The 26,888-nt window shown below is 41.1% G+C and overlaps 2 protein-coding genes across 5 annotated transcripts in view; both read left to right on the forward strand.

Moving 5' to 3' along the window:
- Positions 1-247: 247 nt before the first annotated feature.
- On the forward strand, positions 248-4,885 carry LOC115035920 (cell cycle control protein 50A-like). 2 transcript variants are annotated; one of them, XM_029493972.1, is made up of 7 exons: positions 248-695; positions 1,494-1,613; positions 2,054-2,161; positions 2,249-2,336; positions 2,470-2,613; positions 2,705-2,914; positions 3,693-4,885. In XM_029493972.1, the coding sequence occupies exons 1-7, from the start codon at positions 447-449 to the stop codon at positions 3,887-3,889; spliced, it is 1,116 nt and encodes a 371-aa protein (XP_029349832.1). In that variant the 5' UTR covers positions 248-446; the 3' UTR covers positions 3,890-4,885. The 2 variants fall into 2 exon arrangements, with proteins under 2 accessions (XP_029349832.1, XP_029349833.1); XM_029493973.1 differs by lacking the exon at positions 1,494-1,613.
- Positions 4,886-7,112: 2,227 nt separating this feature from the next.
- The window catches only part of col12a1a (collagen, type XII, alpha 1a), a 50,519-nt gene continuing 30,743 nt past the window's right edge, over positions 7,113-26,888 (forward strand). For 2 of the 3 annotated variants that reach the window (XM_029493073.1, XM_029493075.1), the window contains exons 1-17: positions 7,113-7,360; positions 8,720-8,825; positions 12,429-12,545; positions 12,659-12,802; positions 13,663-13,716; positions 14,882-15,145; positions 15,356-15,520; positions 15,781-15,954; positions 16,080-16,370; positions 16,534-17,136; positions 17,866-18,144; positions 18,224-18,499; positions 18,587-18,859; positions 23,228-23,497; positions 24,926-25,192; positions 25,371-25,563; positions 25,672-25,796. In XM_029493073.1, the coding sequence (XP_029348933.1) occupies positions 8,756-8,825; positions 12,429-12,545; positions 12,659-12,802; positions 13,663-13,716; positions 14,882-15,145; positions 15,356-15,520; positions 15,781-15,954; positions 16,080-16,370; positions 16,534-17,136; positions 17,866-18,144; positions 18,224-18,499; positions 18,587-18,859; positions 23,228-23,497; positions 24,926-25,192; positions 25,371-25,563; positions 25,672-25,796 (3,565 nt within the window). In that variant the 5' untranslated portion in view covers positions 7,113-7,360; positions 8,720-8,755. The remainder of the gene's footprint in view (positions 7,361-8,719; positions 8,826-12,428; positions 12,546-12,658; positions 12,803-13,662; positions 13,717-14,881; positions 15,146-15,355; positions 15,521-15,780; positions 15,955-16,079; positions 16,371-16,533; positions 17,137-17,865; positions 18,145-18,223; positions 18,500-18,586; positions 18,860-23,227; positions 23,498-24,925; positions 25,193-25,370; positions 25,564-25,671; positions 25,797-26,888) is intronic. The other variant, XM_029493074.1, reaches the window with a different exon arrangement.

Here is a 26,888-nt window from a genome sequence, read left to right on the forward strand (position 1 = left end):
TCGGAAAGGTCTGTTTCAATATCCTATAATTATATGGAATTTAATAAAGCCTTATGCCAACTAATTATACATCAGTAACCTGAATATATTCATATAAATATATTTTTTCAATAAATATAAAAAAAAAAATCAACAAAACCTTCAACACAAATATACAACGTGAGAAAGGGGCGTGTCCAGTTGCTCTGATGACGTAACAAATGCCACTTGGCATCCTATTGGCTCGGGCGCTTCCGGTTTCTTCCTCGGGGTTTGAGATTAACCACACAGATAAAACTAACAGCAGAAGAAGTGCTTGTTTTAACAGAAAGGGGGGAGTTTCCCTCCTCAGGTAGTTTCACTTTTACCTCGAAGTCCTTTTTCTTCTGTTCACCGTGCGATAACACCGAAGAACTGTCGGCCGTCAGCTGTAAAGTGGATTATTTTGTTCTGAGCCGGCTGCAGCCATGATGGCGTCAAGCTACAACGCTAAGGAAGAGGACGGACACCCGTCAGGCGCTTCGAATCACGGAGGAGCCGGAGCCACGAAAAGTAGAAAACCGGACAACACGGCCTTCAAGCAGCAGAGACTGCCGGCCTGGCAGCCCATCCTGACGGCCGGCACCGTGCTGCCCGCCTTCTTCGTTATCGGTCTCATCTTCATCCCGATCGGCATCGGCCTGTACGTCACATCAAATAACATCAAAGAGTTCGAGGTACAGGAAGTGAATACTGCCGCTGCTCCTCACACACACTGGCCTCTTTCACCTCTGAAACTTTCAGATCAGCACTGTTTAGATTCACATTAGCTGCAGGGCTGACAGTAATGCAACTGTAAACATCACCGCCAAACTGACGGCAACTAAGAGCAGCTCAGACACGCACAGATGAAATCAAATAAAGCAAGACTTAAATAGACATGACCAGCCTGCCGTGTTTCTGTGTTGTCCGTCCGGAGAGTGGATTATTGGATTACCGATAACTAACCCATGTCAGCTCAACAATGCGGTGAAAAGTTCTAGGTGTATCATCAAAATATAGTTATATTAAGTTTTTTTTTTTAAATAGTGCTCACATAATTTTATGTGGTCTGCAATTCCAAAAGTTAGAATATCTGGTGCTGGAAAAGTTTATTTTTTAGCACTGACAACTGTTTTGTTGACAAAACTTGTCCGGCCCTTCCCATGTGGCAAGTTTTTTTTTTTTTTTTATTTATGAAAGCATACAATATATTTGAAACACCTTTTTAATATAACACTCTTTGTTTCAAGATCGTAGACAAATTATTTTGAAGAAGTATTCAGTGACACACTGCAGTAGTACAGCCCTCAATGAAAATAGGATGTGCTGCATGAACTCATGACACTGAAATTAGTTTTATCTACTTGTACTGAGTAAACATCCTACTAAGTCCAAATCCGTATGAAGCAGAATGAAATGATATGCTCATATTTTAGCTATATGTGATCAATGGTCATGTTCAATCTTGTAATTAATCAACTTCTCCTTTTCAGATCGATTATACTGGTGTGGAAATTTCCAGTCCATGCTATAGCTGTGCGAAGAATTTCAGCTCGAACAACACAACACCATGTCTCTGCTTTGTAGAATTTACATTGGAGCAGCCATTTGAGGTGAGCTGAGGCCCCACACTGGCTAACAGTGTGCAGCCTGAATGAATAATACATGCTTTCAGCTCCAGTACTGATAGTCGCTTATTTAGGAAAAGACAACAAAATGCCCTCCTGACGATGAAAGCCCATTAGGTTCTATTTTGAGTCAAAAGAAAGGCACACTCAAGGCTGGCTTGGAGCCTTTACTGTCATTGATTAATCTTAAAATATGCAGCCCAGTAACATTCAGAAAGCCTTTATCGATTATTCATAAAAAGCTCATAGCTCATAGATTTCACATGAAATGCACCAGTAAGCTAGATCTGAGTTATAAGTTTAGCATTCTTTTTATACAAAAGACATAAAAACATGGGGGGAAAAAACAACAAAAGATGATCTAAAACAGTAGTGACCAATATATGCTATGTACACAGTCTATAACAATCTCTCCTCCTCTGCAGAGCAATGTCTTTATGTACTACGGCTTGTCCAACTTCTATCAGAACCACAGACGCTATGTGAAGTCCAGGGATGACAGGCAATTGAACGGTGACCTGTCTGCTTTGACGGTACAATCTTGAAAATGTTTTCTTACCATATGCAGATATTTCCGTAGAAGTGCCCTGCATTACTGTAACTGTCACTGTTGTTTATAGGAGCCCAGCAAGGAATGTGAACCGTACCGTAAGAGCAATGGACTGCCCATTGCTCCTTGTGGGGCCATAGCTAACAGTCTTTTCAATGGTAAGTGAGAAATGTTTTCTTCTATTGATACCATTGTGTTCTTCCGTATTATCTGACCATTTGAACTCCTTCTAAAACTCAGCATATAATAAAACAAGGCAGCAATATTAAATGTAATTCTTTATTGTTTCAGACACTCTGGAGCTGTATCATATTGATGCTAATGGCAGCAGAAATATCATTCCTTTGGTCAAGAAGGGCATTGCATGGTGGACAGACAAACACGTGAAATTCAGGAATCCTGGTGGAAATAGTAACCTTTCTGCAGTTTTCCATGGTGACTTTTTACAAACACATTCCATAAACATTTCAAACTAATTTAACAAGAAACCTGATTCACTAACTTGGTTTTCTCTTTTCTTTCTCAGACACAACTAAGCCAGAGAACTGGAGGAAACCAGTGTATGAGCTGGACACATCGGATCCGGACAACAATGGTTTTATCAATGAGGACTTCATTGTGTGGATGCGCACCGCTGCCTTGCCCACCTTTCGCAAGCTCTATCGCATCATTCAGAAGAAGTCGAGCACCACCCCAACTTTACCCAGTGGCAGATACATCTTGAACATTACTTACAGTATCCTTTGAATTATATTTTGAAACTCTCCTGCATAGTCAATGCTGACAGTAGTTCTAGCTTATATTAATGTTATTTACTCATATAACAGTGACAGCATATGATTTATCATCAGTAACATAATAATCCTAGATCATTATAATTTTTATAGATTTACCATAAATTGACAAATGTCTACAGAGAATAGCAAGCACAAAATCACTTAAAAATACAGTAAATATTTAGCTTGTTGTCACTTTTTGGTTGTGTTTTGAGTCAACACCACAAAACTCGCTGACTCTTAACGCGATTTATGTAGTGTCCAAAAGGCGGCTTTGTCAAACAGCTGGTTTTGTGAATTAGCTTACAGACTATTTTGAGTAAAAACCCCAAAGTGTTTAAGTTTATATCAACATGTTGAGTTAAGCAGCTGCTTTGATCATCTTAAAGATGGAGAACATTAAAATATATACTGGTACAAATTACCACTTGTCCGAAACAACAAGGAAACAAAGGTATACAAAACAAGTCTATCTCACAGAACTACATCAAAATATGTGTCCACAAAATTTAGAATTTCAGGCTTTTGATCCCATGTAATGACTTTCAGTTTACAACATCAAGGCTTAGTGTTCATGAAAACTAAGCACCCTGCTAAATAATGTCTAGAAACAATTTTCTCTGTGTATTTACCATATTTAGTAGTTTATGTGCAGATTGTTGATAAGTCCCGTAGGAAAATGATCTTTTCTCTCTGTCCAGATGCTCCAATAGTTTTTCTTTCACCACATGTAATCAGATTACCCTGTGCTCAGCTTTGATGGTCGCAAGCGAATGATCTTGAGCACCATTTCCTGGATGGGAGGAAAGAACCCTTTCCTGGGCATCGCGTACATAACCGTGGGCTCTATCTGCTTCTTCCTGGGTGTTGTCCTGCTCATCATCCACCATAAATATGACACCCGCAACAACAGCAGTGCAGATATTCCAAACTAAACAGTTCTTGCATAGTTTTTTTCCAGTCTCTGCATGCATGGGTGACCCCCCAGGGTCTGTTCTGGACTGCTTGTTGATTTAAGTGTGAATGCCCTGATCTCTGTAAATGTCTGTTATGTGTTTGTGGAAAGACAGCAGCGTCTTAAGTCTCATAAAAAGCTCCTTTTTATGTGTAGGACACATGTAGGACATGATAAGGTAAAAAGAAAGCTGCTGGAGTCTGTCTCTCTGTGCTGATTGCTTCAAGTTAACATCTGAGATTGTCTTTGCCTGTCTTCAAAATGTTTTTTTATCTTCTATTTATCAATACATAATCAAAGTCTGTGTTTTATTTTAGCAGTGCTTTACAAATGGCTTAATTATTGAGGGATGTATGTGTTTTTAACATTTTGTCCATACTACGTACTGTAATATGTCCTGCTGATGAATGTATTGTTGTATTTCACTGACATACCTCTATAGTTTTCAGATGACCTTGGCTATAGGATTGGATAATCGTTGCTTGCGTGCTAATAATTATGATAAGCGTTGATGTTTGACAAGAAGTATTACCCTCTGTGAATTATAGAGTATTCATGACAAACAGTATCAGAAGTATGGTTATCTACCTAATGCTATGACTGTATGAAGAGAATGAGGCAGTACTAAGGTGTCTTCCTTTAAATGAATGAAAATACTCTTTTGACCCAGGACTTATTCTTTAAGGACACATGTCTCAATACCACTATGTCCACTGTTCATATTTCTGAAACTCTGGAAAGTGTTTCTAACTAATTATAGTGCAACAATTGTTAAGTTTGGCCCAAGTGTTTAATTCTCTTACACTGACCAAATAATATGCACTTTAAAAATGTCACATCTGTTAGGCTTTCCTTTTATTTCAGTTTGCCTTTGGTCATTGAGTTCATGATTGGTTCAAAATAAGTATATTGTTTGAATTAGAACTTTCTGGTTTTTTATAAGGTTTGTAGGGTCCAATTAAACAACTCAGTCAATGTCTTGGTGTAATTTCTGATTTCTATTGTATGTTGCTGTTGCCATCATTTTAACATTCACCATATCACCAAACAAAAAAAAACCCAAAAACAACATGGGTTGATATTTCATCAAAACATATATTTTTGGTCAAGTATGTTTCTATATTTTCTTTATTTTTACATTAAATTTAAGAATGTTATTAACAAATGCCAAAGCCAAGTGAATTTAGCTCCTAACTACCTGCATTTTATGCCACCGAAATGCAATACAGGAGATTGACCAGCAGATGTCACCACCAGACTGCATCAAACAACTGGTTTTAAGCATATTTGCTTTAAACTGGTTCATTGTTATAGCAGTTGTTTCCATAAGGTGCCATTGAAACATTGCCAACTTTGTTCACTGAATGAACTGCGGTATACTTTGCCATTTAACTTTCTCATATTGCTTCAAGGGCTAATCGTTTAATGTTTGCCAGGTTTAAATTATTCATAATCACTATTTAAACCATGGTGTCTGCCAGTGTTTGTGCCTCAAGGGTCAATATAGTGTTGACAGACCATCACCGGCACTTCAAACAGTCTGACTCCTTTGTGAAGGAAAACTAAAGATGATTTCAGATGGAGTTAATCTCATCAAGGACACTGTCAACATCTGCAAACAACTTTCATCAACATCAAGTTTTTCTATAAATCAAAACTAATAATAAAGTTGAACCTTCTAAGATCTAGAGACGCAATCTAATTTTATACTCTGTAACCTCACAGATTGTCGTGGGTGTTGGTGAATTTTCCCTGCTAACTTTGTCTGTAGCTGGGGCTGAAGTTAGACAAATTTTGCAGCTTGCAAAGCTGTAACTTAAAAATCCATTACAAAATCAGATACTGCTTCATTGTATAGAGCAATTGCTGGGGTTAACCAGAGATTAAGGTCTTGGTCAACAATCTGTAACCAAAATGACATACTGGGAGGATTTATGTTGAAACAACAGAGGACCGATTGAAGTGCTTTGCTGTTTTTACTTTTTTTTAATACAGAATGTATGACACAATACTGTAAAAATAGAAACACAAAAGCCCACAATGTATTATATTATTGTAATGTAATGTATTATAAATATTTGCTCAGGAAGATAACAGTTTACCATTCCATTCACCTAAAGGACAGGTCAAAGGGCCCCTCTCCTCTTCAGAGTCGGAGAGACTTTCACCATGTTTGGAATGTCAGCATTTCTCTATGAATTTATGAGCCACAGTCACTTCAAATATTCCCTTTTTTAGGTAAAACACATTTCATTCCACTGACTTAGTCCTGTTGTCATTGGGGTTGTAACAGTGGGGGCACTGAAAATAGCGTTGGAAGTAAAATGACTATAATTTGATGATGAATCATACAGGTTTTGTTTGAATCCAGGCTAATTATCCAGTGCTGTAGCTCAGGCACATCTGTAATACTGTTGTCTATGTCGTGTCCACGAGCTCAGTGAAGGAGGACTGTCCATTATCCAGCTGCTGCATGTAAAGTCACCAGTTTCCTGTGGTGCAGATTTGTGATATGGGAAATGATGATGCCTATCAAGAATATCATGTTTCAAACCAATAGCTATTGGCTGTAGAACTCATATGCTGCCAATAATAAAAACACAGTTCTGTTTTTTTTTTTTTTGATCTGTATTTCAAACATTTTACCACAAGCTCATATTTATCCTCCATTTTTAGGTCCAGACCTCTCTGTGATTCTTCATTCAGGAGTTTAGTTTAGCAGAAGGCTGTAGAGTGTTTTGTAACTCATCTATTTTATCAGCATAGATTGGCTTCCCCGGTCTAAACTCTAAAATGTAGCACTTTATTTTGGACACTGGAGGGCACAAAAACCAAGCTTTGACGAGTGTGGGCCAGGATCAACAGGCTGCTGCTGAAAATAATGATAATATTTCCAACAAAAAAGTTCATTTGCCTTTATCAGCCACAGTAAGCTTGTGAAATGAATGGGGTTCAGTTCAGTTCAGTTTTGTCTGCTGGGTAAGAGGAGAGACGTCTTCTAAATTGCAGGAAATTGCTTTTCATCAAAGCAAAGAAGTGCGCGCTCATTTCAGAGACAGGAATCCGAGATAAAACATCGTCTGAAGCTGCCTGTTGCGCTTATGAAACACTTCCCCGGTCTGGCTAAATAAAGCGCCCCTGCAGTGCAGTCACATTAACTGTGGAAACTCATTAAACCGGCAGACCAGAGGAATGCAAGTTTAAAAAAAAAAAAAAAAAAAAGTCATTTCCAAAGATTCTTAGCGGGGGACATAGATCCACCGACAGAGGTTTCGTAAGAAGCCCGTGTGATGGTAGGTTGAGAGCTGGGGACTGCCCCTCTATTAAGTAGCCGATGGTGGAAAGATTCTTCCCACTTGGAAAGAGGCTTTTCCTCCCTGGACATCTGCTGCTGGAGCTGACTGCAGAGGAGGAGGCTGCTCTCAGAGCTTCACTTCAGGGGCTGGAATAGGTGAGTGCACCGACATCCACTCATTGCATTTGTCTGAGTGTAATTATGATGGTGATGATGATGATGATGATGATGATTATTATTTACTATTTTAAGAAAAGTTGTAGATTTTTTCCCCCATTTTTAAACAGTTTTGATTATGTTTAATTTTAGGGTTAGGGTTAGGGTCAGTTTTGCTGTCTGTACTGATATGTGTGCCCTAAATGCTTAATTCAAGATGCGTGCTTCTTGAATAAACTAAATCACTAGGTTTTTGTTCTTTATTTTATTCATTTATTTCTTTTTTACAATCTTTTCACTTTACTTTATTGAGCTGAACTGAATGAAATTTCAGAGAAAAGTCCTTGGTGTGAAATGAAAACAATTTTTGGTCTGCCTTTATTTCAGTGGCAGTTTCCGAGTGATTTATTGACTTTGGTAGGATCAGACTTTTGTGTCTAAGGGTCCAGGAGAGTCATCTCAGCCCCTGTAGCTGCAGTTTGTGCCTTGTGCACCAGGAGGGGCGCACAGTCTGTGGTAAAGACTTTAAGAAACTCAGTTCAGACTATGCTGTGCTTGTGGGATTGAATTATCCTTTGTTGAAAGGAGTAATCCTCCCCCATATCCCTTTTCGATAGCTCAGTCTGACCAAGTGTCAAAGAGATATGTTTCCTCAAACGGAGGGAGAGAAGTTGGGCAAACAATTTTAAGAGCTTAAGATGTAACATTTTTCAAAGAAGCAGCAGTGAAGATGCCTGCAGTGATTATATACATTAAAATGCACAAAGAAACAAATTTGAAACAAATTGTAACAAATTTTTTGTAAGTGTTAATGCTCCCCCAAGGCCAAGGAGCGCAGGAACTATTAAGAAGACTTTTCTTTTATAGTGAGATGCACATCAAAAATGAACAAAGCCATTGGGGATTTTCAGATAACTCACATAAAAGTTCAAATGCAGCAGATGGGCATGTGTTAAAACGCTCAGATATTGCTGAATAGCTACAGCGGGTAGTCTATACCTCAGGGTGTTTGCGTCAGCTGGTGCTTAGGTGTGGCACTTGTGTAACAGAGTCGAGATGGAGCATGCATTCCTTTTCAAAGGAGAGTTCTGATTAGACAATGAAAGCTATCAGTCTGGATTTCAGTTTAAAAACACAATTCAACGCTGTAATTTATTCCTGATGCATCTAAAATACTACGTACTTTTATTTAAAGGCAGACTGGCCGTTCTTCAGTTCATACTCGGATTTGTCCATCAGAGTTCAGCAGTAAATCAGACTCACATATGGCCCCCTTGATGTGGAGCCTGGCCACACCGCACCGACAAGGTCAGCTGCAGAGCTGCAGCTTTAACTCATTTTTTACCTCTTTGTTCTCAGACATATTGATGCGCTGCTGATCCTCGAAGGCCAAACATGAAGATAGGGCTGTCACTGGCCACGGCTGCCTTCCTTGCAGCCTTGTTATCCTCCATAGATGCTCAAGGTAAATGAAACCACCTGTCCTCAGAGCACTTACAAACACCATATGACTATCTCTTTACCCTCTTTCTCTCCTTTCACCTATATTTTCCACTGCTCGCTTATGTTAAATTGATCCGTATTTTATTTTAATGCCACAGAGTCATGACGTGGAAACTCTGAAGCATTTGTATTGATAAAATGAATAAAGTTATTCTCATTTGATGTGTATGCTATTTCAATATGTGATTCTAAGACTTGTGAATGATTCTTCTGTCATGTTTTCATCCCTCGTTTGCAGTGTATAACGTCATTACAGATCCACTTTACTCATATTAGTGCTGCAATTTAGACAGTTTTAACTTCTACTTGACAGGCGATTTCCTTATTCAAAATTTGGCACCCGTAAAGAAAAAATCCAGTTGGGTTATTATAAATGCATTAAACAGCAGGATTAGAGCAAAACTAATTTCATGGTTTAATGTTGCTTTGAATTATCCAAGCAAGCCTGTAGCTGTTTAATTTTATTCTTTTTGCTTTTTTGAACACAGCAAAAATTGTGAAATTGAAAATTCTTCGGCGATTCGGCAATGAAATACTGCTAGATCAGATATGAGGTTGTAGCAGATCTTGGAACCCTATAAAAAGTTTTTTTTTTTGTGGTTGCAGCTATGAGAAAATACAGTTTTGAAATGATTAATGTGCAACTCTAGCAGCACAAACGTCCAGCGATTTAAATCACATATTCAATATTAAAAATATTAATAAAAAAAAAAATATATATATACATATACAAATTTATACATTTACTGTAAGTATCAAAAGTGACCATGCCGTTTTACAGAATCTCATTGTGGATACAGTATTGTAGTCCTGTTGCTAAAAACATGTGTAGAAACATATGAGTGCTCAAAAATCATATTTAAGTGTCATATTTGAAAAACTTGATACTTTCCAACTCTGATTTGGCTTAAGAGGTAATTAAGTACTTGTTACAGTAGATGTCACAAGAGCCAACATCAAACTGTTGGAATTTTGGACAGAATATGATTAAAAGTTATATCAAAGACAAAAATTTCACTCCAAATATTGGCAAATATGAAAATATAGTATGGAAACTTTCAGATTTTTCCCCTTTGAAAGCTCTTCGGCCTGGTTAGAGGACTCGAACGTTTATTCTCACATATCTCCACTAACGGAATGGAAAGATGAAATACGAGAATAGCAAATTAATCCTCAGACAGCACAAAGACAAAGAGCCTTTCTCAGGCTTCTTTGCGGGCATTCACTAAAACGCTGAGTTGCAATACATATGGAAAGTTAATATGCAGTAATGTTTAATGTCAGCACATGTTGTGGAATTACTTTGGCATCTGTCCTGCCTCTCTGGGAGAGTCGGTGTTCTTTCCTCCCCTTCTTGGTCTCTCCTCCTGGCAGTAGCTCAGGCCAGGATAGCTGGCTGGCTGAAGACAGAGGTTACTAACAGAACAGTAGCCAGACTCCGGCCCCTTGGAGCCAGGAGTGTCCTTTACTGGTCTAACTGATGGGACACTGATAAAACAATAGCAACCACAGAGTCCAAATAACATACCACAGACTGCTATTTCGACAAAACCATCTTTGTTCCTTAAGCATATTTTAAAGCCACGACATATGGTCAAAGAAAATATAACAAATTTAAACCGCACGCTCAGACCATCTTTCCATCAACAAAAGTGGGAGTGGCAAATGCATCATGCAGGTGAAGACCGACCTAAAGCTGCTTTTTTCTTTTGTTTGAATTTTTCAATCACCATCCACGACTTCACTGCTTACGTCTCATTCCACCACTCAGACACACCCACAGCCCTCCCCCACCCAACCACACACACACAGACACACTTCCACTGCCTTTACCATTCAGTGTTGGAGATGAGTACTCGTGGCGAAATCAGGGGGAACGTGGCCCATCGGGGCTCCTTGCGTTGATCCTCCAGGTTGGTGATTCTCCAATCCCAGTGTTTAAAGCATTGAGTGGGCTCCTGTTTGTCATCTGCCTGTGCATTCAGTGTGTCCCAAGCTATGGCTTCCTCCTCCAAAGTGTATTTTACTATGATATTCTTGCCTCCAATGGCACACTTTCCACTACTAATGTGTACTCACCTTTTGCTGACATCTTACAGTCTTGCATGGAGTTGTACTCCTGGTACTGCTCTGGATTAGCTGTCCACCACACTCACCTCACTAATGTCTGTGAACAGAATTAATTTCATTCATCATTAATGTCATACAATTTTTACATTTTTCATTGTCTCATTTTGAAACAACTTTGTCTTTTCAACAAATTTGTAGCATTCTAACATATCAACAACTTACTTTAATGACTAATAAATACTACTAAGATCTCAAAATTGACAACTAACTCTTTGATGACTACTATTACTTTTTATATGTTTAATTAATACTTTTTAACTACTTTGAATGACAGTGTGTAACTCAGCCAAAAGCCAAGCAAGCACTTTTAGATTTAGATCTTCATGCATGTAATTGTATTAAACAGTAACACAGCGCTGCTACTTAGCATGGGCCTTCAGCTGGTGGCATCAAAGCTGTAAGAAAGAATATCATTTTAAAATATGTTTGTCGTCTCTGTCTGTGTGGTCCCCACTGTACATGGAAACTACCATCCGGTCAATCAAAGTTGTTGAACCAACAACTTTCTCATGTACATGATGCATGACACTGTGATCAAGCCAGTTCGATGTAAAGGTGTGTGGCCTTGTCACACTGTTTATGTTTTTTTCTATATTTAAATTGGTGCACACACTTCCTCTGTTATAGATTATCTGAGCGCTCTTTTGAGTGTTTCCAGTAATTTTGTTCTCTAATGCCTTCTCATGCATTATGCTACCAATGAAAAAGTACACAAGAGTCTCCGGTGACGAATTGTGTATTCTTTTTACAAGGTTTGCAATGGATGTGTGCCACTCACTCGTGTAAAGAGTTTTAACCAAATAAACAACAAGCCACTTCTTGTCCTTGAAATATGTTTATATACTTTGTATATATAACATATGGTGTTCAATTTTGTCAAGAGTTACTTCAAGAACTATATGGCAACCTCGATTCCATTGTATAATCAGTAACTTGAGAATGAAAACTGTTGTATTTTGTAATGCTGAGATCAGCTCCATCATTAAAGCAGTTCAGTATGTGGTCGGAGGCATGCGTTGTAATGACTGCACTCAGCATGTGTTGGATGGTTCACTCAGTGTTTGCACTTTGGTAGAGTTTGTGTGGAGTCGTGCACATGTTAGCATACACACACGTGTATGCCGGTGCTTGAGTTGCCCGCCATCTTGGTTGTACAACTCAAACAAATGCCATTTTCCTCCAAAATGGCTTCTCCCACTTTTTCAATGTTGTCACGTGTTCTTTCATTTGTCACCCTCACCAATGGGCGTCAGTTCTATCTGTGTCTGTCCCCAACAACGAACCAGTCCACTTCAGTCATGAAGTGTTTGTCGTTGGGATCAATGTGAATGCTTGATTAAAAATGTCTTCCTTTGATTTGATCACAAATACAAACATCTTAATACAGCTACTCGTGTTTGTTGTGATTTAACTCTGTTTTGTCTCTTATTTGCAGTGGAACCTCCCTCAGACTTGAAATTCAAAATTCTAAATGAGAACACAGTGGAAATGTCATGGGCAAGGCCCTCTACAGTGATAGATGGCTTCAGAATACAAGTTGTGTCAGATGGAGGTCAGTGTGGAGCTGGCAGTTGTGTCGGAGATCCTAACCTGATAATATGTACACACAGTATATACACACACTGCACCAAATCATGAGATGTACTGCTTGATCTTGTCTCCTAGATGACTCTGTCAAAGACTTTACCCTAAATGCCTACACCACTACAACCTCAATCACTGACCTGACCCCTGACTTGGACTACTCAGTGTCCATAAACTCCTATTATGGCTCAGAGGAAAGCATTCCCATCTCTGGGCAACTCACCAGTAAGTACATGGGTTCACAGTTCACATGGGACTAATAAACTTTGTGGAAAAACTGTTCTTTTTCCCACATAACACATCAGCACTTTTTAAGGAAATGAAATTGCCTATATATATATATAGGCAATTTTATTTCCTTAAAAAGTATATATATATATATATATATACAATGTTGATAATGCGCAAAGGCACCAGGTACTGTTCTATGTAGTCATTTCTTAGTAAACGAGGCCAGTGAACATCTCTCACACTTGTTCATCTTACATGGTGATGTTCATGAGTGTTACAACATTTGAAATGTACCATAAAGCATGTGGGCAGCATGGCAGCATAGTGGTTAGCGCTGTTGCCCCACAACAAAAAGGTTGCGAGTTAGACTCCTGGGGCCAGGGGCTTTTCTGTTTTCTGTTTGCATGTTCTCCTTTCCTGCATGGGTTTGAATGTGAGTGGTTGTTGGTCTCTGTGTGTCTCTGTGTGTTGGCCCTGTGATGGACTGGCGACTTGTCCCGGGTGTACCCCGCCTTTGCCCAGTGTGAGCTGGGATTGGCTCCAGCAACCCCCGCGACCCAGAAATGGATAAGCGGTAGAAGATGAATGAATGATTATACAGCATGCTCCTGAATGTGACATTCTCCTGTTAATAAAAGTCACACATGAAACCACACGACATCGCATGGTGGAATCGCGTGTGTTTACTGCCTTGAATTGCTTACTCTTCAAAGCTATTGTTTATGTGCATGTGGTTTTGATGCTGTTGACCAGCTATTATGAAGTGTTAATTTGGCTTTTTCTGCTGTGAAACAAAGCACACAAAGAGTTGGCGATGTGCAACCTTAACTCACCATGTGTTTCCTGTGTTTCAGTCCAGTCCAGTAACACCAGTGAACGTGTCAGGAGGCCACAGCCAGATGCAATCAGTGAGTGTGTTTACTGTCGTGTCAACCACAATCTGAACAGGGGCAAATTTTCCATTTTAAAATTTTTTATGAATTTTTTTCCCTTCATGACCGTCATCATAGTTTTTCTCTAATGGAATAATTTGCTCAAAGTTAGGGTTGTCACAAGGTAAGCAGAAAGGATTCCAACAGTGATTGGCAAGGCACACATTGGCTTGTTTAATTGAAACCACTTGGCTAATCAAGAAAAGAAAGAAATGAGGCAAGCAGTGGACTTTTTTTCCAGAGAGTTTTAGCTGACCTTTCTGTTGGGCCCATTTATATCATACTTTAGTAAAACACCTTGGTTTGTTTACCCCACTTTTTGGTAAATAAAACCCCAATACTATACTTTACTTTCATCCCATGTATCTTAGGTCCATTACAGTTGGACACTTCGAGATTCCCTGTCCACCTAAAACCTTATTTTGGATAAGCACTCAAAAAGCTCTTCACAGCCACACAATTTGGTGATCCTCTTCTTTGATGCCGTTATTTTCTACATTAGGTCAGGGAATTTTGTGGAAGAAAAATAGCCTTTTAAAAATAAAGCTTATGAGATGTAGGGAACAGAATTTAGAATCAACGAGAGCTCAGGGAATAAGGATTAAAATCCATCCACATAAGATCTGCCAGATATTTCAATAGAGTCATTTTGAGTGTTCCAGAGAATTTAAGGGTCTGAAGGATTGGAAAGTATAAAAGTGAATATTTCTGGTGGAACCTCTGCTAAATGTTTACTCTATAAAGCCACATTTTTGACTTAGTCGACTGGAATGACTCTACCAGCCCTCCACTTGGCACTGGCTGATATTTCCTTTGATGTCAGAATGCAAATCGCAGAGTCATCCAACTAACTGTCAAGGCTTTGACTTTATTTAGATGGACAGCGGAAGAAATGGGCCTGTGTGAAAATATTGTTCCAAGACCAGACTATTGGTGCTGTACCATAATTGCCACATTTTTGGCACAAAAGTAATTTAATTTAACACAAATAGGATGTGCTTTAAGTTTTTATAGCCATTATTAACTTCTAGCACGATCCAAAATCTTTCTAATCTGGATCAGTCAGGCTGTGTTACATAATATCTGAATTCCTCTATTTCGGATAGTGTCTTATTTGTGTAATATTGATATCTGTCTCCAGAGTGCTTGGTTAGTGCAATAGCAGATTTGGTTTTTCTGGTGGATGGCTCATGGAGTGTCGGCAGAGAAAACTTTAAACACATCCGGAGTTTCATCGGCGCCCTGGCTGGAGCCTTCGACATTGGCGAGGACAAGACTCGGGTGGCCGTGGTTCAGTACAGCACGGACACCCGCACAGAGTTCAATCTCACCCGTTACACCCGAAGACGAGAGCTGCTCCAAGCCATCAACTCCCTGCCTTACAAAGGAGGAAATACCATGACAGGTAAGGTGCTCGTTGGAAAGTGGTACAAATATGAACATGCTGGAAAAGAGCTGCAAATGAGCCATTATGGGTTTGTTAGTGCTTTTAGAATTTTCAATGTAAAAACTTTCAATTGTGGAAATATGACTCGCACCTAAAAATTATTAAATGTGAAACTTATGGATGCGAGAAATATTCAAATTACAAACACACATATATTTCTGTCTCAAGGTGATGCCATAGATTATATGATGAGAAACATCTTCACCGAGGCAGCTGGATCCAGAAAAGGTTTTCCAAAGGTAGCCATGATCATCACAGATGGAAAATCCCAAGACCCAGTGGAGGAGCATGCTAAAAGACTTAGGAACATTGGAGTGGAAATATTTGTCCTAGGTATGGTTTGTTATTCAGTTTTGTGTTTTTTTTGTTTTTTTTTGTTGAATTGTGCTCTACCGTGTGAAAGTCCGTCTGTTCTTGGAAGCCATTTGATTTTCCATTGATTGTTCTTTGAGGGATATTTGACGTGGTAAAAGTCAGATCCTCTTGATTTTTTCTCACATACACAAGACCATCAACAATCTTCCACATCTGCAATGCAGACAGAGAGGTGAAACATGAGTTAACATCGCTGTACCTCACATTTTCCCACTCAGGTATCAAAGGAGCAGATGAGGATGAGCTAAGGGAAATGGCCTCCACACCTCATAACAAACATGTGTACAACGTTCCAAACTTTGACCTGATCCAAGAAGTACAGAGAAAGATCATCACAGAGGTGTGCTCTGGTGTTGATGACCAGCTCGGCACTCTGGTCAGCGGAGAGGAAAGTGAGTCAAATGATGTTTGAATTTGGTACAGCATGTGAAGTCGTGGTAGCTCTGCCATGAAATGCTCCCCAGCTTCAAAGCCCAACTCACCATTTGCCATCTCCTCTGCTTTTTCTTTTCCTCAGTGGTGGAGCCAGCTTCTAACCTGCAGGTCACTGAAATCGCATCTAAGTCAATGAGAGTAACATGGGATCCTTCCTTGGGCGAGATCACAGGCTACAAGCTTACCCTCATTCCCATGTTACCTGGAATGAAACGCCAAGAGCTATACATTGGACCCACTCAAACATCCATCAACATCCGGGACCTTTCCCCTGAAACAGAGTATGAGATCAGTCTGTTCGCCCTCAAAGGTCTGACTCCCAGTGAGCCCATCATGGCAATGGAGAAGACTCAGCCCATCAAAGTGTCAACAGGTAAGATAAATTAGTTGTCTATGACACAACATCCTTTTTGTCATTTATCTTTGTTGTTTATTTTTTTGGTTAGATTTATTTAAGGTCCCTCGCCCATCACCTTTTTTAATGACATAAACCAAACATGGACTTTCATTTTGCCACCATGTTTTGTCTTTTCAAGAGTGCTCTCTGGGAGTGGATGTGCAGGCTGATGTGGTTCTTCTTGTTGACGGCTCGTACAGTATTGGATTACAAAACTTTGCAAAAGTCCGTGCCTTCTTGGAGGTTCTGGTAAATTCGTTTGACATCGGCCCCAACAAGGTCCAGATTAGCTTGGTCCAGTACAGTCGCGATCCACACACTGAGTTTGCCCTCAACACCCACCACGATATCAATGCTGTTGTCAGAGCCGTGCGCACCTTCCCCTACCGTGGAGGCTCGACTAACACCGGCAAGGCCATGACTTATGTCAGGGAGAAGATCTTTATCAATTCCAGGGGTGCAAGAGACAATGTTCCCCGCGTCATGGTCCTGATCACAGACGGAAAGTCATCAGACTCCTTTAAGGATGCAGCCACCAACCTGAGGAATATTGATGTTGAGATCTTTGCTGTGGGCGTGAAGGATGCGGTGAGGTCTGAGTTGGAGGCCATCGCTAATCAGCCATCAGACACTCATGTCTATGAGGTGGAGGACTTTGATGCCTTCCAGAGGATTTCCAAGGAGCTGACTCAGTCCATCTGTCTGAGAATTGAACAGGAGCTACTTAACATCAAAAAGAGAAGTAAGTAAGGGGATAGAATATCATCATGCGAAACTTTATTTCATGTGGAGCCAAGTAATATGCCCATAACTACTTGGCATCTGTTTTGGACGACTGCCATTGGCTGAGTGAGTTAATGTCTTAGTGTTGGTCCATGATGGCCTTATTATATATTCAGCAATATCCGACTGTCTGTTGGTGGAAAACAGCCAGTGAAATTAAGAAAAAAAGGAAACACAGCATTATAGCACTCAGGTAATGCCCAATCAAAATTTTATCAACTCCGTCTGTCAGTAACCCACACAACGTGCTTCCTGAATGAATTCCATCACACCATTTGTTATCATTTAGAGTTGAAAAACACCACAGTGGCTGAAACAACTTTACTATTTTGACCTGACCATAATTATTGCCACCCCAGCCCTGAGAGCTGTGGCTGTTCCGCTCAGTGTGAAAATGACATCACTCCACACACTGTGCTTATTGATACTGAAGTCTGCCGTGCCAAAAACACACACCAATTAGTGAGCGTACAGTTCCAGGTCTGTTTGTTTAAACTTTTTTTTTTTTTAGCCTTGTCAGCGGAACAAGGTTACAGCAAAGCTTTTGCTTACCATTCTGCTGGCAGAGAGGAGAAAAGAATAGAGCTACAGTCGCATTATAAAACTCAAAGATTCAGATGGTTACTGAAATAATGCCATTAAACTGCCTTTAAGTGACCTTCTCAACAAGTAAGCTTTTGATTTCCAGGTCTGCTTCCACCCACGGACTTGAGGTTCTCTGAAATCACTTCCAGAAGCTTCCGTGCCACATGGACAGCCCCCAGTACCGCTGTCTTGTCTTACCTGGTGCGTTTCCGCAAAGCTGAAGATATCACCGGAGACTATATTTCCCTGGCAGTGCCTGCCGATACCACTACAGCCGTTCTGCCACACCTTTATCCCATCACTACCTACGAAGTCAACGTCTTTGGACAGTATGAGAAAGGAGACAGTTTCCCCCTGACTGGTGAAGAGACCACTCTCGAAGGTAAGCAATTTGCCTGGTTTTGGCCAGTACAGCTAAAATTATGAGAATATTGAGGATCTAAAAATGATTTTCTTTTCAGAGCAAGGGACTGTACGAAATCTACAGGTTACAGAAGAGACAACAAACAGTTTCAGGGTATCATGGAGAGCTGCTCCAGGTTCGGTAATCAGGTATCGCCTATCCTATGTTCCACTAAGTGGCGTTGGGGAGACATTGGAGGCACAGACCATTGGACCTGAGACGACCATAGTCCTCCAGGAGCTTTTCCCCATTACCACCTACCGTGTGTCTGTGTCTCCCGAGTACGCCACTGGTATGGGTGATGAGATGCAGGTTGATGGTACCACTAAGGAGGGTGAGTCAGAAAATCTATTGATCATTTGGAAGTCACTAGTTACACTTGTACTGAGTATATGTCTGATCTGCTTTTGCTTCCTTCCAGCCCGTGGCTCTCCTCGTGACCTTCGCGTCTATGATGAGACCATATCTACAATGAGACTGGCATGGCAGGCTGCTCCAGGAAATGTCCTTCAATACCATATCGCTTTCAAACCTGCTGACGGTGGTGAGAGGAGGGAGATATCTGTCAGAGGAGATACTACCCAGGCTCAGCTGAAGAACCTCCAACCAGGCACTGAATATGAGTTATTTGTCAGTGCTCAGTATTCATCTGGTGTGGGTGATCCTCTTCTGGGCGCAGGAACCACTTTAGAAGGTAAGGGTGAAAGTCACAGTGCTAATGTCTAATTTGAAACCTTTGAAGTATGGTAGGATTATTTCCATAGCCAATGTGTGACAGAAATGTGGAGCATGCTTTGTGGTTGTGGGCTCAGCAAGTGGGTACTGCTGAGGAGACAAATGAAGTATTGTGTACAGTTTCTTTTCCAGTGGGAAAAAAAATTCAGAGACTTGGACATGCACATTTAAGGATATTTTGTTGTTTATTAGATTTGATTGTTTCCACAGTCCTGCATGGTGTAAAACTGAAACTCAGTAATTTATCTCACTATGGCCCTTCAAGAATGCAGCATCTGGTGTTTCTCACTGGCAACAATCAGATTTAAGGAAGTCTTGTGCTGACTTTGCAAAGTTGGTGGAGTATGTGTGCAATAGTTATAGAGGAAAAGACAGGATTGTGGCTCTTGGTGTAATTTTTTTGGCACAGACTGTGGGTTAGGGTGGCTTTGCCGCCCATGAAGGCAGAGAGGTGGAAATGGATGGGGGATGCCTGTAAACTAATGAAATGACTTGAACTGGCTTTGACAGCCCTATACTTGCCCAGTAATACCTCTACCTCCTGGTTTGTCAGAGAGGTATGACTTATGGGTTTACAAGACATATGGGGAATATTTAAAACAAATACCAGATACTGAATTATTCCACCTGCAGTTAACATGAGACAAAGGCGATGACATTGATAACAGATTATAGACAATAAAAGGGACACATGGTGGGGAAGGGGTGGTGGATGACCAGGGGTGAAGTCCTCTCCTGATTTTTCACTGACTGGGAACAGGAATTGTTTTGTGTCACACAAAGGGGGAGGGATGGAGGAATATGTACCAACTGTCCATTTTTTATTTTAGTTTTCGTTGTCTAAAAAATCAGACATTTATTGAAGTGCAGTACAAGTCTTTAATTGTATCCATACTTGGCTCAACCTGAACTGAACTCCTTTGTGAAAGCATTTTTTTTTAACCCACAGACACATCCTAGCCTTTCTGTTCTCGACAATAGGAAGAGTGGAGTTGTTGTTCCTAAATGCTGTGTTCTTACACTCCTGGCACTGCGGAGCTCCCTGGTGCCGGGTGTGTTACGGTTCAACAGGAATATTTATCACAGACCCCAGTAACCTGAGGACTTTGGCTAATATTGTGTTCTCAAACATATTTTCATCAATTTTGAATTTACAACTGAAACTGTGGATTTTTTTTTGGTGGCTTTGTTTATTTTTTGTTGAGTGCAAGAATTTGGCAGATTTGAATGAAAGCCTTTTTTCTTAGCTGTTTTCCGCTTTTTTCCCATCTGTTCCCACATTGACCAAAGGGCTTTGTTTTGATTATAGAGTTAGTTTCCACTGTGTTGTCAATCTTTGTTGTCATCAGCCGCACACCCCCACAGGAAAGAGCTCCATGACAAGGCACTTTGTGAAGCCAATTCTATCAAGCTGTCATGACGTCAGCATACTTCAACAGTGATCTCATTGTCCTGGGTGCCACTTGTTTTGAGTGACCCTCTCTGTGAAGACCATGTAGGCGAGAACTGGAAGAGAGTGGCTCACACAAAGCCATCCCTTGTGGCTCACAGTGGATGGTCGCCAATACAGGAGCGTTGAGTAGGACAAAATTATAACATCCTGAAATGACTCAGAAGGACAGAGAAGGTGTCGAAGCGAATGTTTTGATGAATTTCCCAACTGTGGATATTAAACACAAACATGGCAAAATTATTTACTTAAGAAGAGGGAGTTCTTTATGCAACATGTGTAAGGTGTGACTTTAGAGGGGCTTGGGAGCTGTGCCAGCTGTCTTTCTGGTACGGAGAACTGTCTGTTCATCTTCCTCCAGAGTGGGACAAAGGACAGACAGAGGCAGAGAAAGGACGAGGACAAGTAGAAAAAAGGAGTTGTGGAAAATGTGAACCAGGATACCCCAGGGTGGCCCAGTTCATAAAACACTCAGCCCAGAACTGAGAGTTCATATGTTCAAACACTAAAGCAGCCAGAGTACTCTTCTCCTAAACTAGCAGTCACTAATTACCTTAATGGTACGGCACATGTGCTACAGATTTATTTTATATCTTTAACTTGCCGTGCAGCACGACATCAGGTGAAACCATGACATCTTGGTTTAATTTCTTCCTTAAACTTTGGGAACTTTTGGGGAGTGCTCGAATCTGTGGTACTGCCACACTGTCTTCGTTGACCACTCTGAAGGTCTTTTGAGGTGAAAGGTCAGAGACAGGCTACCTTGGTATTGAGGGCTTCCCGGTCAACCAACAACAATACAGTGACAGATGTTTTTAGTTGGGGGGCCAGTGCTGAGATGGCAGTTTGAATGATCAACGTATTTCCTGTAATGATTTTGAAGAAGTTTGACCAGAATTAGTAGAGGCTCAGTTGGGTGTTTTAACTCAGTGTCTGTCATCTTTTTCAAGCTGAGATAGAAATAACTGCTGTTCATTACCTAATTTGATCAAAAATGTATATAAAACCATGTGAAATAGTACTGATGGGCTAAATTTTCCCTTCCTGCTGGCAGTGATGATTTTTTTCCACAAGTGCAGTTTATATGTTCAAGCTTTAGCCATATTTGGCTGCAGATGTGAAGACATGCCCCTACAATCTCTGCCCCAAAGCAAATCTCTCGAGATGATTTTCATTTGTGTCATATGTGGCTTTGTAGAGACATGGGTGAGGTTTTTATGTGAATTTGTAATCTGGGCTTGCCAATGGCCTTAATTTGAGACTAGCCTTTTCCTTGAAGAGTGGAATGCAGTATGAAGGTGGCGTGGGTGGGGTGGGGATTTGAGGTGGTTAAGTGGCTCTGGTGGAGGGATAGTATTTTTAGTCTTTTCTCAGTGCATGCACTCCCATGCATGCCATGGCCGGATAGCTCAGTTGGTTACAGTGTGGTGCTAGGGACCCCAAAGTTGTAGGTTCAATCACTGTGTGAGCCAAGTTGTGTTGCAAGCTATCTTATGTGGTGTGAGCAAAATGTGATTTAATGACCTACAATTAAAACATGAACATTTTGCTGAATGCACCTATTACAGGTCAGTGTATCATTTGTTTTATGTATGTGCGCTTTGTTTCTTGGAGGGAGACTTTCTCTTTAGCTTTTCTGTAAGCGTTGGAGAGAAGCGAGCCACTATCCTCAGAACTCATTTCCTTGTGTTTCTTATTGCTTCACCGCACACACAGCTGTAAAAGTCTGTCAAGTTCTTCCTTTGTTGCTGGCAAAGATTACCGTTTTGATGGAACAATTTGGGCATTTCTCGGTGATCCTCACTGTTTTCATGGCCCTCCAAAATCTGGAACTCGGCATTCATAAGTGGTGGTGGTCATTACTCTTCATATGTTTGCTCTCAAGGTGCAGATCACTTTGCTTGGCAGACATGGTTGCTGTTATTTCTGTTCAGATCAGCGTCCAATTCATTTGTTATGGACTGACGCCGGGCCTCATAGGGTGACAGCTTTTTGTGGTCCAAATTCTCATAAGATTACTAAATTGCTTTGCATTGGAGGCTGTGGCAGTTTTGCGCTCCATCTCATTCTTTGCGATAGGCTTTTTCATTCAACTTCGTCTAGTTAGGTTTGATGAATAAAGGTTAAAAGAGACCACCCAGAAACTCTAGTCTGCTCTGCTCTGTGATTATATCGTCATTAGGTGCTGGCATGTAGTGGGTTTGGGGGCTTGAGTAAGGATTATGATCTCAGAGGTTTTATGGGAAGCTAAGCACGGCAGCTTCTCCTCCTGTGGTGGATCCTCTATAAGGCAGCCAGACTGGAGTGTTGAGAGGCCATCTCATTGTGGGCATCCGCTCTGAGACAGGCGTACGCTGGCCCCTCATCACAAAAGCACCACTGAAAAATTCCCTCTATTCCTACACTTGCCTCTTCTAATGATGGTCTCTCTGGGAAAGTCAGTGGAGGAAAGAGAGGGAGCGCATAACATCTGCAGCTGTAGCAAACACACTTCTGTAGATCTACTTTCCTCTGTTTCGATGGAAAATTAAAGTGTTGCCAGGAGAGGCACCAAGGCAATGTGATTTGTGATTAGTTTTGCAGAGATTTTTCCAGCAGCCTCTGATTAAGAAAGGGAGAAAATCAGGTTGTTCAAGCCTATCCCACTGGGTTAAAGCGGAGACAGATTAATGATTGTCGGTGGTTTCTCACGGGGGTTGTATGCGTTGTCCATTTTGTGTCTCCCTCACTTCCTCAAGCCTCCATAATATCTGCATTAAAAATCAACACCACCTGGACAAAGCCATCGCTGAGCTGGCAGCAGCTGAGCCATTTACATAACTTAGAACTAACATTGGCTTCTTAGCACTAATGTTTGTCCTTCCCATTTTTCCGCAGAGCTCGGTTCACCCAGGGACTTGGTGACCAGTGACGTCACTGACACCAGTTTTGCTGCCTCTTGGACCGCAGCTCCCGGTAGGGTTCGCCAGTACCGGATCAGGTGGAAGTCTCTGTTTACTGAAGAGACCGGGGAAAAGACAATACCAGGAGACACCACCACCACAGTGCTGGATGGTCTCACCCCAGAGACACGCTACCAGGTCTCTGTGTTTGCTGGCTATGGCCATGGAGAAGGCCAGCCACTGGATGGAGAAGAAACCACAGACAGTAAGTAACTTTAGCTGCTTTAAATCCTTCACTAGAAACTTAGTCCTCCAATGCCTCACTTTTTTGTTTCTTTCTCTTTCTTTGCCTCTTTTGAATGGTACTACTCTTTTCTTTCCCTCCTCTACACTTAATTTTTATTAGTGTGAAGTAGGGCTTTAACTCTGTGATCATAAAAGCCATTATAGCTCTATGACCACAAAGGGACAGATCAACAGTTTTTCACTTTGTCATGGTGATTGTTTTAAAGTCAAGAACTGCAAGCCTACTCTTTCTTGACATAATCACTTGTGAAGCCTTAAATTTTTGTTTGAACAGCATTGCTGAGAAATCTGGGCCAAAGACACAGGTTCAATAATGATCCACGAAATACAGAGTAGTTCTTATTTCTTGGTTTTATGCAGAAATAGGGATCTGGCAGTGACGCATATTTTCTGTTCATTCTGTGGAGCCATGCGATAAGGTAATGGTTATTGGCATTCACCTGAGACCTCAAAACTCTGTGCACATGCGTAAGACTGTGCAGGTGTACTGTATAGATGTACGAAATGATATAACATCCAGTGCACCTGGACTGTATTTTCAAGGGATGCAACATGCAGGACAGCTGTAGCAAAGGCCTCTCTCCCTTGTCAGACTACACTCACGTTTGGATGGCAAAGGCACATCAAGTGGAAACCTGCACATTTGAGAGAGTTTGTCCACCGGTTAGTGAAATCAGTGTAGTCAGGGAAAAATATTTCCACCCATCTTTAAAGTTGATTCTGGCAAGTAAGAGAAGTGGCCGACAAACCAAACACAATCACATAATGGCTTGGTAGGCTTGAATGGCCACGCTGCTTCACGCTGCGGCTGGTATCTGTCGCTCCCTCTTCTCTACTCAAAGCAGCGGTCTCTATGGGCTGAGCCACACACGGCAAGCTTGGATGTGCTGTTTTTTTCCATTAATAAAATGAATATTTTCCTCAGCTTGTTTTTAGGCCTCTGACAATTGAGGCTTGCCCTTCCTGTTCTAAAAAATAAGAAACACTCAATGGAGACTTAAATGGAAAAATGAAATCTAGCTCATATTCTAAGCCTCTCTCCCAAACCTACCAACTAAATGCAATCAATCATGAAGATCTGGGCCTTTTCAGTGTATTCTTGTGAAAATCAAAGATATTTGGGTGGTTTCGTATTCACACACACATATGGAAACTGTGCAGTTATCCCGATGAAAGATTATGAAGTAGCCAAGCGTATCTCTGTTTAGTTTACTTACCAGCAGGAAAGCCATGCTGCTTATATTTCCAAAGGCATTGTGGAAACATAGGCGGCTCTGCACACATTTAGTACAGATTCACGTCTGAACAAGCCCCAAAGTATTCCCTCAGACCATTTATTCATCATTTCTCCTCCTTTTACCTTTATTCCTTTTTTACCTCCTCACAGTCTCAGCTGCTGACAGAGCAATTGTTGTCTCTGAGGAGACAGAGAAGAGCATGAAGGTGACATGGAAAGCAGCACCTGGAAATGTGCTGAACTATCGTGTCACATACAAGCCCCGGACTGGAGGACGCCAGTTAGCGGCCAAGGTGCCCGGAGGCACTACCACCACCGTGCTGAGACGCCTTACTCCCCTCACCACCTACGACATCACCGTTGTGCCAGTGTACCGGTCTGGGGAAGGCAAATCAAGACAAGGGGAAGGAACAACACGTACGTCAGTCAATCCTTCACCATACCATACCACTGTCTGCTGATTCATTTCAGCTTAGAAATTCAAACATGCACAACTCATAATATTTTTAATATTCTTTTTCGTTCCAGTGTCCTGACAGGTTTTGTTTTGTATTCTGGATTTAGCCAATTTACACCATGATTTTCTTTTGTCCAGTGACACCTTACAAAAGTCCAAGGGACCTCCAAACTTCAGAGCCTACCAAGACCAGCTTCCGTGTGACCTGGACACATGCTCCTGGTCCTGTTAAAGGCTACAAAGTCACTTTCCACCCTAAAGAGGATGAAATTGACCTTAGGGAACTTCTGGTTGGCCCCTATGACAATACTGTGGTCCTGGAGGAGCTCAGGTGTGTCTACAGACCCATTTCTCATTTTCATTCTCAATGTCACACAAACTTTAAAGAGTTTATTTTCCAGCATATCATGCCAAACGTGTTTTTCCTTTTTGTCAACAGAGCTGGTACCAACTATAGCGTGAATGTGTTTGGTATGTTTGATGGTGGAGAGAGTATGCCATTGGCTGGAGAGGAGAAAACCACTCTCACTGATGAGCCTGAGTCTCCACCTATTGAACCACTAGGTAAAATGGTCAAACATTCTATTATATTTCTTATCAAAGGAATAACAGAGAAAGCATTTTGTGGGGTAAAACCAACTTGAACACGATGTATTTTAGTCATGCTATTACTATGCCTTTCATCACCTCTCAGACAGGGTCTCCAGTGTGCTATGTGTCTGTGCAACGACAGTCAAACACTGGAGTTTGTGTCACATTTTCAAACTTTGTGAAGGGAAACACACTCTAAAGCCGTGCCCCATAAAAGCTGAAGAGTCGCTTTAAATGCCTTTCCTCTAAGCTAATTGTCTCACAAAATAACAACGCCAATGGAAATTCCATCTGTCTGCCCTTTTCTAACTTTCTTCACTGTGTCACTTTGTGTTTCCGCTTTGTATTTCCAGTCCGAGTACAGCCAGGCTAAACTCAAGCCATACGGGTATAATCTGTTTGCGGTTATAAAACATTTTACTACCTTTTGAGTCAGAGTGAGCGAGGCAGACAGTAAGCGCTTGTGAGAAGAAGGAAAATTGTATTGGCGGGGGGTTCCTGTTTATAAAAGGTATGTGGGTACAGAAATATAGTGACAAATCCCCCCGTGTGTTACCTGTTGGAGATATAGTAGTTGTGCAGTTTTTCTGTCTGTCACTGGGCTTTGGGTTTGATGTGTTGTGTGTGAACACATTTATCTGTAAATCAAATATATAACCTGTTTTCAATTGCAGACAGGGGCAGTTAGTGCAGCATCTGCCTATCCCTGTTGCACACCTGCAGCCTTCTTTTAGGTGCCAAGGATCAGATGCTTTCCTTGTCATCACACAGCTGAATGGAAAACAGGATGTGAATACTACCTCTGTGCTCAGTAATCTCTGCAGTGGAGCCTTCTGATATGCCAAAGGCTGTTACCCGGTGTATTCTCCTCATACGCCCCCTGGGACTGACTCGTGGATACAGAAAGAACTACTGAGAGAAATGCTGTCTCAACCTGCCTACATAACAAGAAGATAATAATTATAACAGCTGGAAAATCAATGTTTTCTGATAAAACGTCCCCCAAAAAGAAAAGTGCACGTGATGATTTGCTGATTGTGGAGATGCCTGATTAGCATTTTGGAA

Source organism: Echeneis naucrates, chromosome 22 (assembly GCF_900963305.1).
Source record: "Echeneis naucrates chromosome 22, fEcheNa1.1, whole genome shotgun sequence".
NCBI lineage: Eukaryota > Metazoa > Chordata > Actinopteri > Carangiformes > Echeneidae > Echeneis > Echeneis naucrates.

Coding starts and splice junctions, on each gene's coding strand:
- LOC115035920 (XM_029493972.1), top strand. CDS start 447: ATGATGGCGTCAAGCTACAACGCTAAGGAAGAGGACGGACACCCGTCA. Junction 696..1,493: donor ATAACATCAAAGAGTTCGAG/GTACAGGAAGTG, acceptor TCTCCTTTTCAG/ATCGATTATACTGGTGTGGA. Junction 2,614..2,704: donor CCTTTCTGCAGTTTTCCATG/GTGACTTTTTAC, acceptor TTTCTTTCTCAG/ACACAACTAAGCCAGAGAAC.